Here is a 13987-nt window from a genome sequence, read left to right as displayed (position 1 = left end):
CATGCCATTGTGTTTCCTGTTGGTCTCACCTGTAGTGAATGGCGAGCTGTGTACAGGATGCACACACGCCATTGTGTTTCCTGTTGGTCTCACCTGTAGTGAATGGCGAGCTGTGTACAGGATACAGAACATGGCATTGTGTTTCCCAACCCTTTGCCTTCCATGTATTTTTCATCTGCTCTCAATCTGTCAAATCTCCACAATCTTTCAAAACTTTGAGTAGCCTTAATATAACATAAAGTAAATTTTCAATATTTTCCTCCATGTATAAAATTCTTCTAGAACAATCTAATATTTCTAATATAGAGAGCCTCTATATTTCATCATTAATAACTTCAATTTATTCTAAATAAATTCATTATTATTATTTTGTTGTTGTTGTTGTTTATTTGTTTTGTTCCAGGCTGGCCTGATACTCACTGTGTAGCTCAGGCTAACCTTAAACTCTTGAGTGCTAGGGTTGCAGGCACGGGCCCCCAAGCTTGCCCCTGTGCTTCTACACAGAACAAAGTGCACTTAGTTAGATTAGTTGCTTTGCTTACTTCATCATCCTTCCCAGCTACTTGGCCATGGAATGCCACGTAGACGTTAAGGAAAGGGATGCTCCCTCATTTTGAAAACAGTGAAGTACAGAGATGTGTTTACTTAGTAAAAGTCTGAGCTGTCTATGTGAAAAGTTATCATTCTTCTATTTTCATTAAAACCGACCTGTCATACAGTGCGGGGACTTTTGAGTCAAAATCAACTGTGCATCCTTTTAGACTGCTATTATATAATGAAAATGGCCATGGACTACTGTCTGAACATGACCTGAAATTCCTGCACTATGGAGGCCAGCTTAGGCTACTTAGTCATTTTGAGGCCAGCCTGAGCTATATGAGACCATATTGCAAAGAAAAAAGGAGGAGGAGGAGGAGAAGGCCTCCTCTTGATATAAAGATATGTTTTTATTCATTTTAATTCCACATGTATATTTGTGCCTGTTTGTGGTAGGCAAGTGTGTGCAGATGTCTATGATGTCAGTAGACTTCCTGGAGTTAGACCCAGAGGTGGCTGTGAGACACCTGAGCCAGGGACCAGGAGTTGAACTCTAGACCTCTGTCACGTTCATTAAAAGATAGTGTTGGCATCTGTTACAGAGTGCCTTCCTCTGACAGAACAAAGCTATGCAAGCACTGAAAACTCAGGTGCTGGTTCCCATCACCATTTCCCTACATTCCCCTCAGTTGTTCATGATTGGGGTAAGATAGATTGTGGTAAGATACATAAAACAAAAAGTTTGCTACTGATGTGACCGCTGTTAAATGTTAGATGAAGAACAATTCAGCAAAGACCTTTTCTATGGTATAGGTTATTTTGGCAACTATTTCCTCTTGTTTCCACTAATTCTTTGATATAGTTAAGACAAACAGCAAAAACACTCCTCCACGCTTTCGTGTGATAACGCTATTCCGTATGAAGGGCGTTTCTGAATTGTCTTAGCTGTGATTCTAATCAGTGTGTCTATCTTTCATGTCACAATGTCTAAATTCACCTATAATTTAATGTGAGCATGCAATTATTCTATAGATTTATCATCTTTCCCAGTCCAGATTACTGTGAATTGTACCTTTATTTCCTATTGAGTATTGTTCATATTATTATAATTAACTGAAATGCACTGTCCTCTAAGATATGGCAGTACTTCACATTCCTATTTAAAATGAACAAGCATCTTCACAAGCGAAATGAGAGAGAGCCCTGTCCCGCCCACTCCTCTGCCTGCGACTTTAAACCGCAGTCATTTCTTTCTGTTCCTACCAGAATAATGCCCGAGATTTATTTGGCTTGCTGGACTCAGGTTGCCTCAGATGAAGCTATTTCATGGTCTTCTGCTTTTGTGATCTATTTTAATGCAAAAGAGAGTTTGACAAATATCCACTGGTAGTAAATTATTTATTCCTTAAATCCGTGAGCTATTGATTGCAGGATCATTAATATAGTTGCAAAGTAAGAATATTCGTGCTTCTTTTCAGATATATAAGACAGGAGGTTTCGCTGTGGCAGCAAAGTTTAAACTTTTTGTTGTCGTTCTTTTCGAAGGTTAAGGAGATACTGGCTGAATATGATCCCAATTTTATGGCTGTGAGTCTGGACGAAGCCTACTTGAATATAACACAGCACTTGCAGGAAAGGCGAGATTGGCCTGAGGACAAAAGGAGATATTTCATCAAAATGGGGAACTACTTAGAAATCGGTAAGCAGTGTATTAAAAGTACCAACTACCAACTAACAGAGAGCAGCTCTTGGGATGAACCCAACTAAATCATATCAGAAGATTAGATTCATCTTTGTAAAAATGAAAAATCAGAAACTTAAAAATATACCAGTGGGGTTTTAAAAATTAAATATATGCAATCTCTTAAAATCAGGTGAAAGTGTTAAATCTCCAAATTTTAAGAAATTACAAGCTTCTTCAGACTATTTGCAAAACAGTTATTTTCTTAATATCAAAGCATTTAGATTACATTGAAGTAAAGGAAGCTCTCTGTTTAAAGTGGCTTTTGTTGTTGTTGTTGTTATTGATAGGAATCAGACTTTTAAAAAGATTAGCCCCAGACACACCAAAACCTTTGGTGATTCCATTGTTCTTTGTTCCCCGGGTTTCTATAATCTAGTTCTAAGACAACAGTGTGGCTGTTTCCTACTCCTCTCTCTCCTTCACCATAGACCTTGCTGTGCCAGGTGGGGGAGGGGCAGCGGTACACCTGGATGTCCTCTGTCACTCTGTTCTGAGGCAAGGTCTCTGGGGATCTGCTGTTGTCATTGTCCCTCCCATCGCCCTTTATCTCCGAGGCCCCGCTATACCTAGCTTTTATGCTGGTATTGTAGATCTGAACTCGGGTCCTCAAGCTTGCATGGCAAGCAAGCGCTTTACCCGCTAAGGCATCTCCACAGAGCTTCATAATTCTTCTACACAACTAGAGGATTCGGGACTCACTCCATAGATTTGTATTATTTATCCAAAATGATACCGTGAAACATTCGGATGTTACACATTCTGCCTCCAGTCCCTTTGCCAAAAGGGCTAGTACTTCAAATGTCTGACCTGTCTCAAATGCATGAACAAAGTTCACCCAGCTGAAAAGGTGACCCAAAAGGACTCTCTCACTAACCACAGCCACATTTCATGTGTGTAACTTCTTCACAGCATCAGAAGGGCTAGTCATTGGTGGGCAAGCAGGCTAGTAACCTCCTTGAACAAAAATGGTCGGTATGTGGTGGAATCGAATATTTTTCCTTTTTTTTTTTTTTCTTTTTTGTTTTGTTTTGTTTTTGGCTTTTGTTTTTATTTGATTTGATTTTTTGAGACTGGGTTTTTCTACATAGCCTTGAGCCCTACCTGTCCTGAAACTCACTGTGTAGACCAGGCTGGCCTCAAACTCTGAGATTAAAGGCTTGTGCCACCACACTGAGCAGCATCAAATTCTAAGACTCACACTGTTAGGAGCTCCCCTTGTTTGCAACAAGTTTAATACAGACATCAAATCAAAGCCTCATTACCTTATTTCCTAGGGGGTTGGTCTTTCTTTTTTCTTTGATGGAAATATCAAAAAAAGAATAATAGTTTCAAAACACAGAAGCTTGGAACAACAGAAAGACCCTTTTGGCATAACCTTATTCTTTGGACATGAGAGGTAAAAAGTAGAAAAGTAAAAATGTAAAAGCCTATTCTGTTAGTTTCTTAGTGTTTTTGAGAGAAGTGAAGAGGAAATTACTGATTATTTTAAGCACCCCCTTCATAGCTACTCTTGCCTTGCGTTTAAAAACTGCTTTAGGATTAAGGTAAGTGACTTCCTCTCTGCCAGTGCTCCTTTCAGTGTCCAAGCTGGCGACGATGAGGTGACGTCACAGCAAGGTTGCTCATTTGCCCGGTGTTCTCTTCATCTGTTTCATTTTCTTAAGCAAATGAAATGATTTAACTTTTGATTTTTACACATAATTCCCTATGGGCTGCATTCTTACGAACAGCAGACCTTGTATTTTCGGGGTTTGCAAGTGGGCAGGTGATTGGTGGATCTTTCAAGATTCTTTGTCTCTAGAAATAGGTAGTGAACTATTGTCCTTATTTGCAAATAGAATATTAAGCATTGTTTTATGTCTGCTTTGCCATACAAATCTAGCTGGCAAGTGTCGCGCTGTGTAGGAGATTCGAACACTAGCACTTGAGTGCTTGTGGTCCACATGGAGCACTCTAGTCTGTCTCTGTTGCTCTGCTTGCTTCAGTCAGGGAGAGTGTGAAAGAGTTTCATTCAGCAGCCGGTTACACAGCCAGGCCACACAGAGGTCAAGTACAGCTGGGGTTGAAAGATGCTGTGTTGCTGCAGCAGCTCTGACAATGCACCAGAGGCAGCATCTTGGCTTCCGGGAGTAGAGAGCAGGAGTAGAGAGCTCCAGGGCGAGACACTGCTCCGAAGGGGGCTTGGGAGCCAGTTCAGGATGATGAACTGGCCTGCATTCCGTCTGTATCCCTTTACCTTGACTTCTGTGCAGTCGACTGGAAGAAAGGGCTTCTGGGTATCCCTCATGTCAGCTGTCCCATCCTCTTACTCCTCCCAAGTTGCTCTAAAGTTTAAAAATCAGAATGTGAAAATGGAAATGGCCTGAAGCACAGATGTAGTGAGAACAGGTGGTACTGTGTGTGGCCTGCAGATTCAGATTTGAGGTTTCTATTTATAAAGCAACTTATACACCATAATTAAAGATTGCAACTAATCAAGTATACTGTTATATTATTTACATATCTGTAAACATTTTTCTCTCTCCCTCTTTCTCCCTCTTTCTCTCTCTTTCTCTCTCTCTTTCTTTCTTCCTTCTCTTTCTTTCTTCCTTCCCTTTCTTTCTTTCTTTCTTTCTTTCTTTCTTTCTTTCTCTCTTTCTTTCTTTCTCTCTCTCTCTCTCNTCTCTCTCTCTCTCTCTCTCTCTCTCTCTCTCTCTCTCTCTCTCTCTCTCTCTCTCTTTCTTTTCTTCCTCTCTTTCTTCCTTCCTTTTAAAAAGAGCTCTGGCTGTCCTGGAACTCACAGAAACCTGACTGCCTCTGCTTCCCAGGGCTGGGCTTAAAGATGTGTGCTACCACCCTGCCTTCTTTAAACATTTTCTAAAGACCAAGGTCATTTTTCAAGGAAAATACCTTCAACTGTGTCTGGAAGTTTAAGTAAAGTAAGCTCCTATACCTATAATCTCAGCACTCTGAAGGCTGAAGCAATAGAATTTGGTGTTCAAGACCAACCTGGACAGGCTGCATAGTTAATGTGAGGATAACCTAGCTTTTAAAAAAAAAAAGAATATAATTGTTGCTTCTGTACTTACCTTGATTTGGGAAATATATGTCTTATGATATGGGATCAGAAAACTATTGTTAATCCTATAAATATATTTAAATTGTTTTTATCTTATATTAAGTTTAGAGAACAGTTTTTAGTGGAATTATTCATGTGACTGTTTTTGGTATTGTCATCCTCCTGTCTCACCCTCCCATGTACTGGGTCTTGGGATCCCAGGCACACACCAGTGTGCCTAGCTCCTCTAAGTCCTAACAGTAACACTCTCTCTCCAGTGTACTGATGGTTACACTTTCTGCTTTAAGTCTGGGCCTTCATTAGTTGGATCGGACTCTAAGAATTTATGTAAAGAAGTTCTGCTTTCATTTTGCTGACAGGACCCTGATATAGCTGTCTCTTGTGAGGCTATGCCAGTGCCTGGCAAATACAAAAGTGGATGCTCACAGTCAGCTATTGGATGGAACACAGGACCCCCAATGGAGAAGCTAGAGAAAGCACCCAAGGAGCTGAAGGGGTCTGCAGCCCTATAGGTGGAACAACAATATGAACTAACCAGTACCCCCAGAGCTGTGTCTCTAGCTGCATATGTAGCAGAAGATGGCCTAGTCAGCCATCAATGGGAGAAGAGGCCCTTGGTCTTGCGAAGATCATATGCCGCAGTACGGGGGAACGCCAGGGCCAAGAAGTGGGAGTGGGTGGGTTGGGGAGCAGGGCGGGGGGAAGGTATAGGGGGCTTGTGGGGATAGCATTTGAATTGTAAATGTAGAAAATATCTAATTAAAAAAAAGTTCTGCTTTCAGAAGTAATTTCATTTATAGCAAAGGCAAGCTAATGAAAGTAATATTTTGTTAACAAACAAGTTAAAAATAGAATCAACATTTGAAAAGAAACATTTCAGAATATTTTAATATTTTTGAAGTTTCTTCTATGAATAGAGGGTTTTTTTCCTCTTCTAAAGCAAAATTTAATTTTGGTTGTAATTATTCCTACTGTTTAATGACTTCCCTCCTCATTCCTACCTCTAACTTAAGAAGGTTCTTTTTTGTCCTTATAGAAAAATAAAGTGAAAAATATTTCCTTTCTTAAAGAAAACATAATAGATGTTGTAAGTTAATGAGTTTTAACTAAAATATTTCCTTTAAAACATACACTAAAGAAATGGATGCTGCTCTTTTTAAGGAAGGCCAGACCACATTGTCTTTATTAAATAGCTACAAAAAAAAAAAATGATAGCATTTCTTATCATGGTTCCTAGGGAGAAAGCTGAACTGCTTGTTCTCAGAGGGGTAGGGGAAGGTGGGCACTGGTGCCTGTAATCCCACGCGTACAAGGCCTGGGAAACAACCATCAGGAGTTCAGGGCCAGTGTGGGCTCCATGGTGGACTGAGGCCAATGTGGGCTAATAGACTGTCTCAACCGACAGACAAGTGTACACACACAGAAAGGTGAGAAGAGGGGAGAGAGAAAAAAATTAATTACACATTGGATTGGGACATGCAGGAGGAGCATTGAGAAAATGAAAAAATGGAGACGTGTGTGTTTCTTAAAATGAAGTTGACTTGCCGTTCCTGTTTGTGATCCAGACACACCCAGACAGGAAGCTAACGAGCTGACTGAGTATGAGCGGTCCATCTCCCCGCTGCTTTTTGAAGATAGTCCTCCTGATTTGCAACCCCAAGGAAGTCCTTTCCAACTGAACTCTGAAGAACAAAACAGTCCTCAAATAGCCCAAAATCCAGTTGTTTTTGGAACATCAGCTGAGGAAGTGGTAAAGGAAATTCGCTTCAGAATTGAACAAAAAACAACGCTGACAGCCAGCGCAGGTATTTATTTAAAGGGATATTAACACTAGCTGTTGCTCATTGTAAAGCGATGATGACATTGGATTTGGCTGCTAGTAACTTTTACCTACTGAGGCCAGCTAAACCTCCAGGTAAGCTGTAATTAAGCACAAAGTCTATGGCCCAAGGCAAAAAAGCTATCACAGGTCTAGAATAGTGATCCTTAAGTGCAAATGTATTTTCGTTGGATTTGCACAGCATATTTGATTGGCACTTGCCCTAGATTGCTTTGGAGGAGACAACCTAGCATAAATGCAGGTTGCTGAACCTCCCCTTGCTTCAACCAAGAAAAAGATCAACTTGTAGCAACCTAAGACCATCTGGTTTAAAAAAAAAAAATTATAAAGGAAAGAAAGCCAACAGCGTCCCCCAGTTTACGTGTATCCACAACCCCTAGGGGCATCTCCGGAACCTTAGCATAGGGGCTGATAGTGGTCGCACCATTTGTCACAAAGCCTCTGCATGATCTTAAAAACATGTGTGATTGGATTAGTGTTTTTTTTTTATTGCAAAGCATAATCAGCTTTTAGAAAATATCTATAAAAACCAAAATAAGCTATTAATGAATGAATGTATTTAGATCCACCTACTATAAATTGACTTGATAAGACTCCTAGAGTTGTAAAACATCAGGTGTGGTCGTTTGCTTTGTAGCCCTAAAGATTAAAGGCTTTATATTGTTGTTGCTTTTAATATAAGTCAGAGTACTTGAAAAACTTTAAAAATTAAGCATCTACCATAAACTATATTCTAGACCTTTTCTGAGAAGTAAATAGGAATCAGCTATTTAATAATAATAATTAATAAATAATTCTTTATTCCTAGGACAGTCATAAGTGATGATACTTCATATTACTTGGTTCAGAAGTTACTCCTGGAGTCTAAGATGTGAGGGTTGAACTATTTCTCAAGTCACCTGCTGCCATAGCTAATCTATTCCCTTTCCCTAAAACCTCAAAAAGCCCTGGGGAGACTGTCAGTTTAAGTGTCATTCCCAAGCATTTGCATTTCCTTGTCACATAATTAACTCTGTAGCTGCTTTCTGGAGTGAGTGGAGTGCTCTTCTTTTTAAGGCATCGCCCCCAATACAATGTTAGCAAAAGTGTGCAGTGATAAGAATAAGCCGAACGGACAGTACCAGATCCTTCCCAGCAGGAGCTCGGTGATGGACTTCATCAAGGACCTGCCTATTAGAAAGGTAAAGTCGTGTAGAAAGCTGCTATCATTTGTGTGTATATTCCGAATTCTACAGAGGAGCTAGAGTCCCAGCGGTTCTCAACCCCTTTGGGAGTCACAGACCAGATAACCTGCATATCACATATTTATGAGTCATAAAAGTAGCATATGTTTGGGGTTCACCACGGCATATGGAGCTGTTTTAAAGGGTCACAGCGTTAGGAAGGTCGAGAAGCACTGGCTGATAGTAACTGTCGTTGCTGAAGAGCTGTGAAACCATAGGTAGCATGTGAGCACTTTGCTTGGTGTTGGATGTGCTCTTGAAACTTCCTGTAGACCCTGAAAGCAGTGTTTAGGAAGCTCTGCTGTGGGAGAGCAGAAAGTAAACGAGAGGTGGCAGACTTTAAGTTCATCCTCCCTAGCAAAGAGGACATAAAGGAGCCCTTCCAGGAGTGCCTGCAGCCTTACCTGTTCTGTCTCACCCTCCAGTCCAGTCACTGCCGGATGAGTGGGTGTGAACTCCAAAGGGAGTTAGAATTTCAGTTTTGGCAAAATTGAACCAAAGTACTTTACCATCTCTAAAATGATAAATTTTTCACACTAGGTTCCAGAAGTGGCATATTTTATTATTTATAGCTTCAGAATTTTTATATCCTGTGTCTTCTTTACTTTTGTAATTAAGGATTTTTAAATTATTATTGTATAAGTAATGATTTTTAAATGAGATTTTTTAGAATATCACCAATATTTTAATTCACCCAATATTTGAACCTAGAACTTTAAAAACATGGAACACCTATTTATACCTTAGAAAAAAAACTACTGTATGTATATAGCATCCAGGAATCATTAATACTGTGATCTTTTCTATCACCTTTTCCTTGAACATTGAGTGGTACCTTATACAGATTCAATATTGTCTGTTATTTTGAACAGGTTCTAGACTATCATGTAGTATACAGTTGAAATGTTAAAAAATATAAAGCTTTATCATTTTAGAGATGGTGACATACTTTGGATTCATTTTGTCAAAAACAAAATCCTATATCCCCTTGGATTGTTGATATTAGCACACATAAATATTATACTAAAAAGTTTCATCTGTTTGCTCCACTATGTCCAAAAATCTGTATGACCACAGAAGTCTTTTTTAAAATGCCTTTTAAAAATTCTATCAAATTAGGCTGTGTGACCAAAAATAGTACCTGTTTTCTTGTATGACATGTGAAAACGCTATTATTCATACCATTTGTTAGTGGCAGAAGATTACATAGTCTCTCCCCTGGGAATGCCATGCAGCAGCAGACTGTTCCGTGGCCTGTTCAAGACTCTGAGTTCAGTTCAAGCCTTAGCACCAACAACATTCCCCTTCAGACATGCCCACATGCAAGCACTAAATCATAAATATTCGTTCATCTGTGCTATACTGCACTCAATTTTGCTAAATATGGATTCTTTTCTAGGTTTCTGGAATAGGAAAAGTTACAGAGAAAATGTTAATGGCTCTCGGGATTGCTACTTGCACGGAACTCTACCAACAGAGAGCGTTGCTGTCTCTCCTTTTCTCTGAAACATCTTGGCATTATTTTCTTCACATCGCACTGGGTCTAGGTTCAACAGACCTGGCAAGGTATCTGTACAGAGTTATTCGGCCTTTTGTTGTTTTCATTATCATTTAGCAATGTCAGTTTGAACCTTTGAGATAAAGGGGATTTCAAAATGATTTTTAAATTCACTTTGACTGCTTTAATTTAGCCTCTGTCTTAGCTAAGGTTATTAGCTTGCCTGTGGGGAAGGAGAGAATGTCTCACTTGTAGGCATGGGCTTTAGCAGTGAGGAAGATGGCCAAGACGAATGATGGTTACTCCTGTCCCCTGCCTGTCTCGTTCTGTTGCCAGACTGTAAGAGACAGGTTGGTGTTCAGGTTGTTGACGAAAGACAGGTGGTTTATATTCCAGTTTATTCCTGAAGTAAGGGCCCCAGCTGCAGTCCGTTTAGTTCTCAGGAGTGTGAGTGAGTGCTGAGCGCTTGCCTTCTGATGACCCTGGTGTAAGCGCCGGAAATAGTGCCAGTGGGTTGGATAAGGTCCTGCCTGGCTGGAGTCTACATACCAGTATGAGAGATAGAAAAAGGCCAAAGAAACAGGTGAAGAAAGACAGAGCGGGGCCATGAATGGGGTCATTGGAGGTCAGTTAACAAGGTTAACAAGATCATCCAGAATCAGAGGCCAGAAGGAGCTGACCGTGCAAACCGTGGTGATCATGTTCACCACGACTTAGGGGAAGGACCTAATTTAAAGTCCTGTACTTAGTTCCGCACTTGCTCATTTGGGCTTCTTGTGGTTGAATAAAAAGAAACAGGGGTGGGGGTGGGGTAGGGAGAAGATTGGCAATCATAAAATAAATCTAGGCAGTGCATTCATCATGATCTGTCCTGTTAGTGAACCTTCAAAAGTCCTTATGATGTTGGGTTATCTGGGAGAGTGTAGAGAGATCCGGTTACAGTACTCCTGCCTAAAGGATGGAATTAATAAGATACATATACCAGCATGCCTGGCTTCCTTTATATTCTAGTGCTAAAATTAAAGGACAGCAATAAAATCAAAGAGGATATGGATAAAATTAATTCAAAAAACTTCAAGGTGTGATAATGAATTAGAGGCTAGCCTAGGCTACAAACATATCAAGACCCTGTCAGTCAGAGAGGAGGCAGGACAGCAAAGCTGGCGGTATCATTCTCAACTCTCTGTGCTCTGTTTTGTTGAGGTCACGGCTAAAAGATTTTGATCTTAAGTATACATCATGGAAGATAAAATCACAACACTGTAAATGATCTAGTTTCTTATTTAATCCAAATAGGGTCATCTTTTTCCCCCATTATACTTAAAAGCAAATCTAGCTTGATGTAATGTAGCAGATGTTATTCTGTGGTATATAGAGGCCAGAAAGGCTTTCAGATGAAAAATGTACAGGTCGCCGGTAGTGGTGGTGCACGCCGGTAGGATTTGCTGAAGGAGGCAGAGGCAGGAGGATCACGAGTTCGAGGCCAGCCTGGGCTATACATTTATTAAAAAAGAAAAAAAAAAAAGAAAAAAGAAAAATGTACAGCTCATCCACAAGGTCCTGTGGCTCCGCCCCAGCCCCGCCCCCGCCCCGCCCCAGCCTGTGTTCTCTGTTGCCCTGTTGTGCTTTGGTTTTTAGACTGGGTATTCTTTCTTTTGAACACACTGCTCTTTTTGTTGCTGTTGTTGTTTGTTTGTTTAGTTGGTTTTTTGGTTCTTGTGATTTATTGAACTTCACATGTGTTAGGCATGTGCTCTACCATTGAACTACATGCCCTCTCTCTTTACTTATTATTTTGAAATAAAGTCTCACTTAAATTAACCAGGTGATTTTGAACTTATGTCTAACCTGGGCTAGCCTTGAACCTGTGGCCCTCTTGCCTCAGCTTCCCATAGGACTGGGGTTATCTTTACAGAACTCTGTCATTAGGTCTTCTTTCTTCCACTTGATTAGTTTGGTTTTGTTTTTAGTTTTTGCACTGTTGGGACTCAAACCCAAGGCCTTGGTCATATGAGGCAAGCTCCGTATGGCTGAGCTACCTCCTCAGGCCCTGTGTTTAATCTATCCTTGTTTATATCCACTGGGATGTAACTGTCTGAAAACAAGCACTGGTATATTTTGTTCATTCTTCTCTCTCTGCGCTGGGACAGTTTAGGCATGGTGCATCCATTAAGTATTTGGACACTGAATAAAGCACACGTTGCTTCAGTTTCTTTAGTTCAGTGGCCCCTATCAGAGTAGCTCGAATTCAGTCAAAGTAGTTGGCTTAGATTCTCAGTCATCATCCTTTACCAAATGTGGAACAAGACCTGAGTGACCTGGAGGAGAGGAGTTGGTGTGCCAGCCCCCGCACGAAGCACGCTGACTTACAGAGGAGGTACTCGTGTGCTGTGGCTGACGCCTGCGGCACCGCTGCCTCCTGTTTTCATACGTTGTGTATTTTGGTATTCAGACTTTAATAGAAGCAAGGTATATACCTATTTTAATTTTGTTTTCTACAATAGCTATAGATTTGATCCATGAACATGAAATCAGATTAGTATCTTATCGATTTATGTCATACTGACAGCTTCATTTTTAGATTTAAAAGAAACCCTCAGTGGGTTTTACAATATATGTGTGTGTGTGTGTGTGTGTGTGTGTGTGTGTATTTAAAGAGAATGTTGGGGTGGGAGGATGTGCTGGAGAGGTAGCTGGGCAGGTAACATCACTGGCCATTGTTTCAGAGGACTTGGTTGCCATTCCTAGCACAGCCACCCACATGGTGGCTCACAGGTGGTGGCTCCAGTTTCAGACAACGCCCTCTTCTGTTGTCTGTGAGCACTGAACACACAGACGTACATACAGGCAAAGCAGCCACGCACATAAAATGAACTAATTAGTTAAAACGGGTATCTTAAATTCTCTTATTGGCCAAAAGTAACTCCGTTTTCTTTGAGATGGAAATAAACCTTTTTTTTCTCTCTCTCATTTCAAGGGATGGAGAAAGGAAAAGCATGAGTGTTGAAAGGTAATATTTGTGCTTTTATGTAAATAAAAATAAAGTTGATGACGGATGACTTGGTGTAGCTAACCTGTTTCAGGTTCATTTTCAGTAAAGTATCAGTCCCGTACAAAAGCTGTGCACTTGGCAGCAGTTATACTCCTGAGGTAAACCCAAGCTCAACGTGCTGTCTTTGGTTGCTATACTCACAGTAGGGCAACATGGCTAGCATTTACATTTTTTAATACTGATGTTACTCCTGTTTAGTGAAAACTAAACACTTTGGGATTTCTAATCTTCTTCATAAGAACAATTAAATGTTTACCTGACAATCCTAAGGCCTTACAGTGGGAGTTGCAGGAACTTCAGATATTGGCCAGTATCTCAGCAGAGGTTTTAAGTTACATGTAGAGAGCATGTCTCATCCAAATTTCTGAAGTCTGAAGTGTTCCAAATCCCAAGACTTCCTGGGTGCTGAGATGCCGTGTCACGTGTGGGAACTCCGGCCCTCATTTTATGGGACAGGTTGCAGTCCAACACAGATCATTGGAACACCATGGGTAAGGTGTACACAAAACAAATGGATTTCATTCTTAAACCTGGCCCCATCTGAGGACATCAGATATAACAAGACAAATTAAACAAAAAATACCCCAAGCCAAATCTTCCTCCTCATGTGTTTGCGATAAAGGATGGAACCTGAGGTAATATTGGTAGAGGAAAGCCTGGTCCCAGCCTTCCTGATGCTGCGACCCTTTAGTACAGTTCCTCATGGTGTGGTGACCCTAACCATTAAATTATTTTTCTTAATGCTTCATAACTGTGAATTTGCTACTGTTATGAATTGTAATTTAAACATCTGTATTTTCCAATGATTCTCAGTAACCCCTGTGAAAGGGGCGGTCAACCTCCAAGGGGGTCACAACCACTGGCTTAGAGATTATCCAGTGTTGGGGGCTTAGAATCTTGTTTGGAGTCACATGAAATCTTAATGGAACTTTGTTTAGGGAGGAATGTGTATATTTTAAAAGTTCTTCAATTATTTCCTCAAAACATCAATGTTTTATCCGGGGATCCATCCCATAATCAGCTTCCAAATGCTGA

General features: G+C 40.5%; 1 protein-coding gene across 3 annotated transcripts in view; it reads left to right on the top strand.

Moving 5' to 3' along the window:
• Window positions 1–13987, top strand: part of Polk (DNA polymerase kappa) — a 62756-nt gene that overhangs the window by 39955 nt on the left and 8814 nt on the right. For all 3 annotated transcript variants that reach the window (XM_021180959.2, XM_021180961.2, XM_021180962.2), the window contains exons 6-10: window positions 2083–2236; window positions 6905–7144; window positions 8236–8360; window positions 9802–9968; window positions 12878–12910. In XM_021180959.2, the coding sequence (XP_021036618.1) occupies window positions 2083–2236; window positions 6905–7144; window positions 8236–8360; window positions 9802–9968; window positions 12878–12910 (719 nt within the window). The remainder of the gene's footprint in view (window positions 1–2082; window positions 2237–6904; window positions 7145–8235; window positions 8361–9801; window positions 9969–12877; window positions 12911–13987) is intronic.

The sequence above is a fragment of the Mus caroli genome, chromosome 13 (assembly GCF_900094665.2).
Source record: "Mus caroli chromosome 13, CAROLI_EIJ_v1.1, whole genome shotgun sequence".
Classification (NCBI taxonomy): domain Eukaryota; kingdom Metazoa; phylum Chordata; class Mammalia; order Rodentia; family Muridae; genus Mus; species Mus caroli.
Note: the sequence above shows the minus strand (reverse complement) of the source record. Positions and strands in the feature narration are given on the sequence as shown.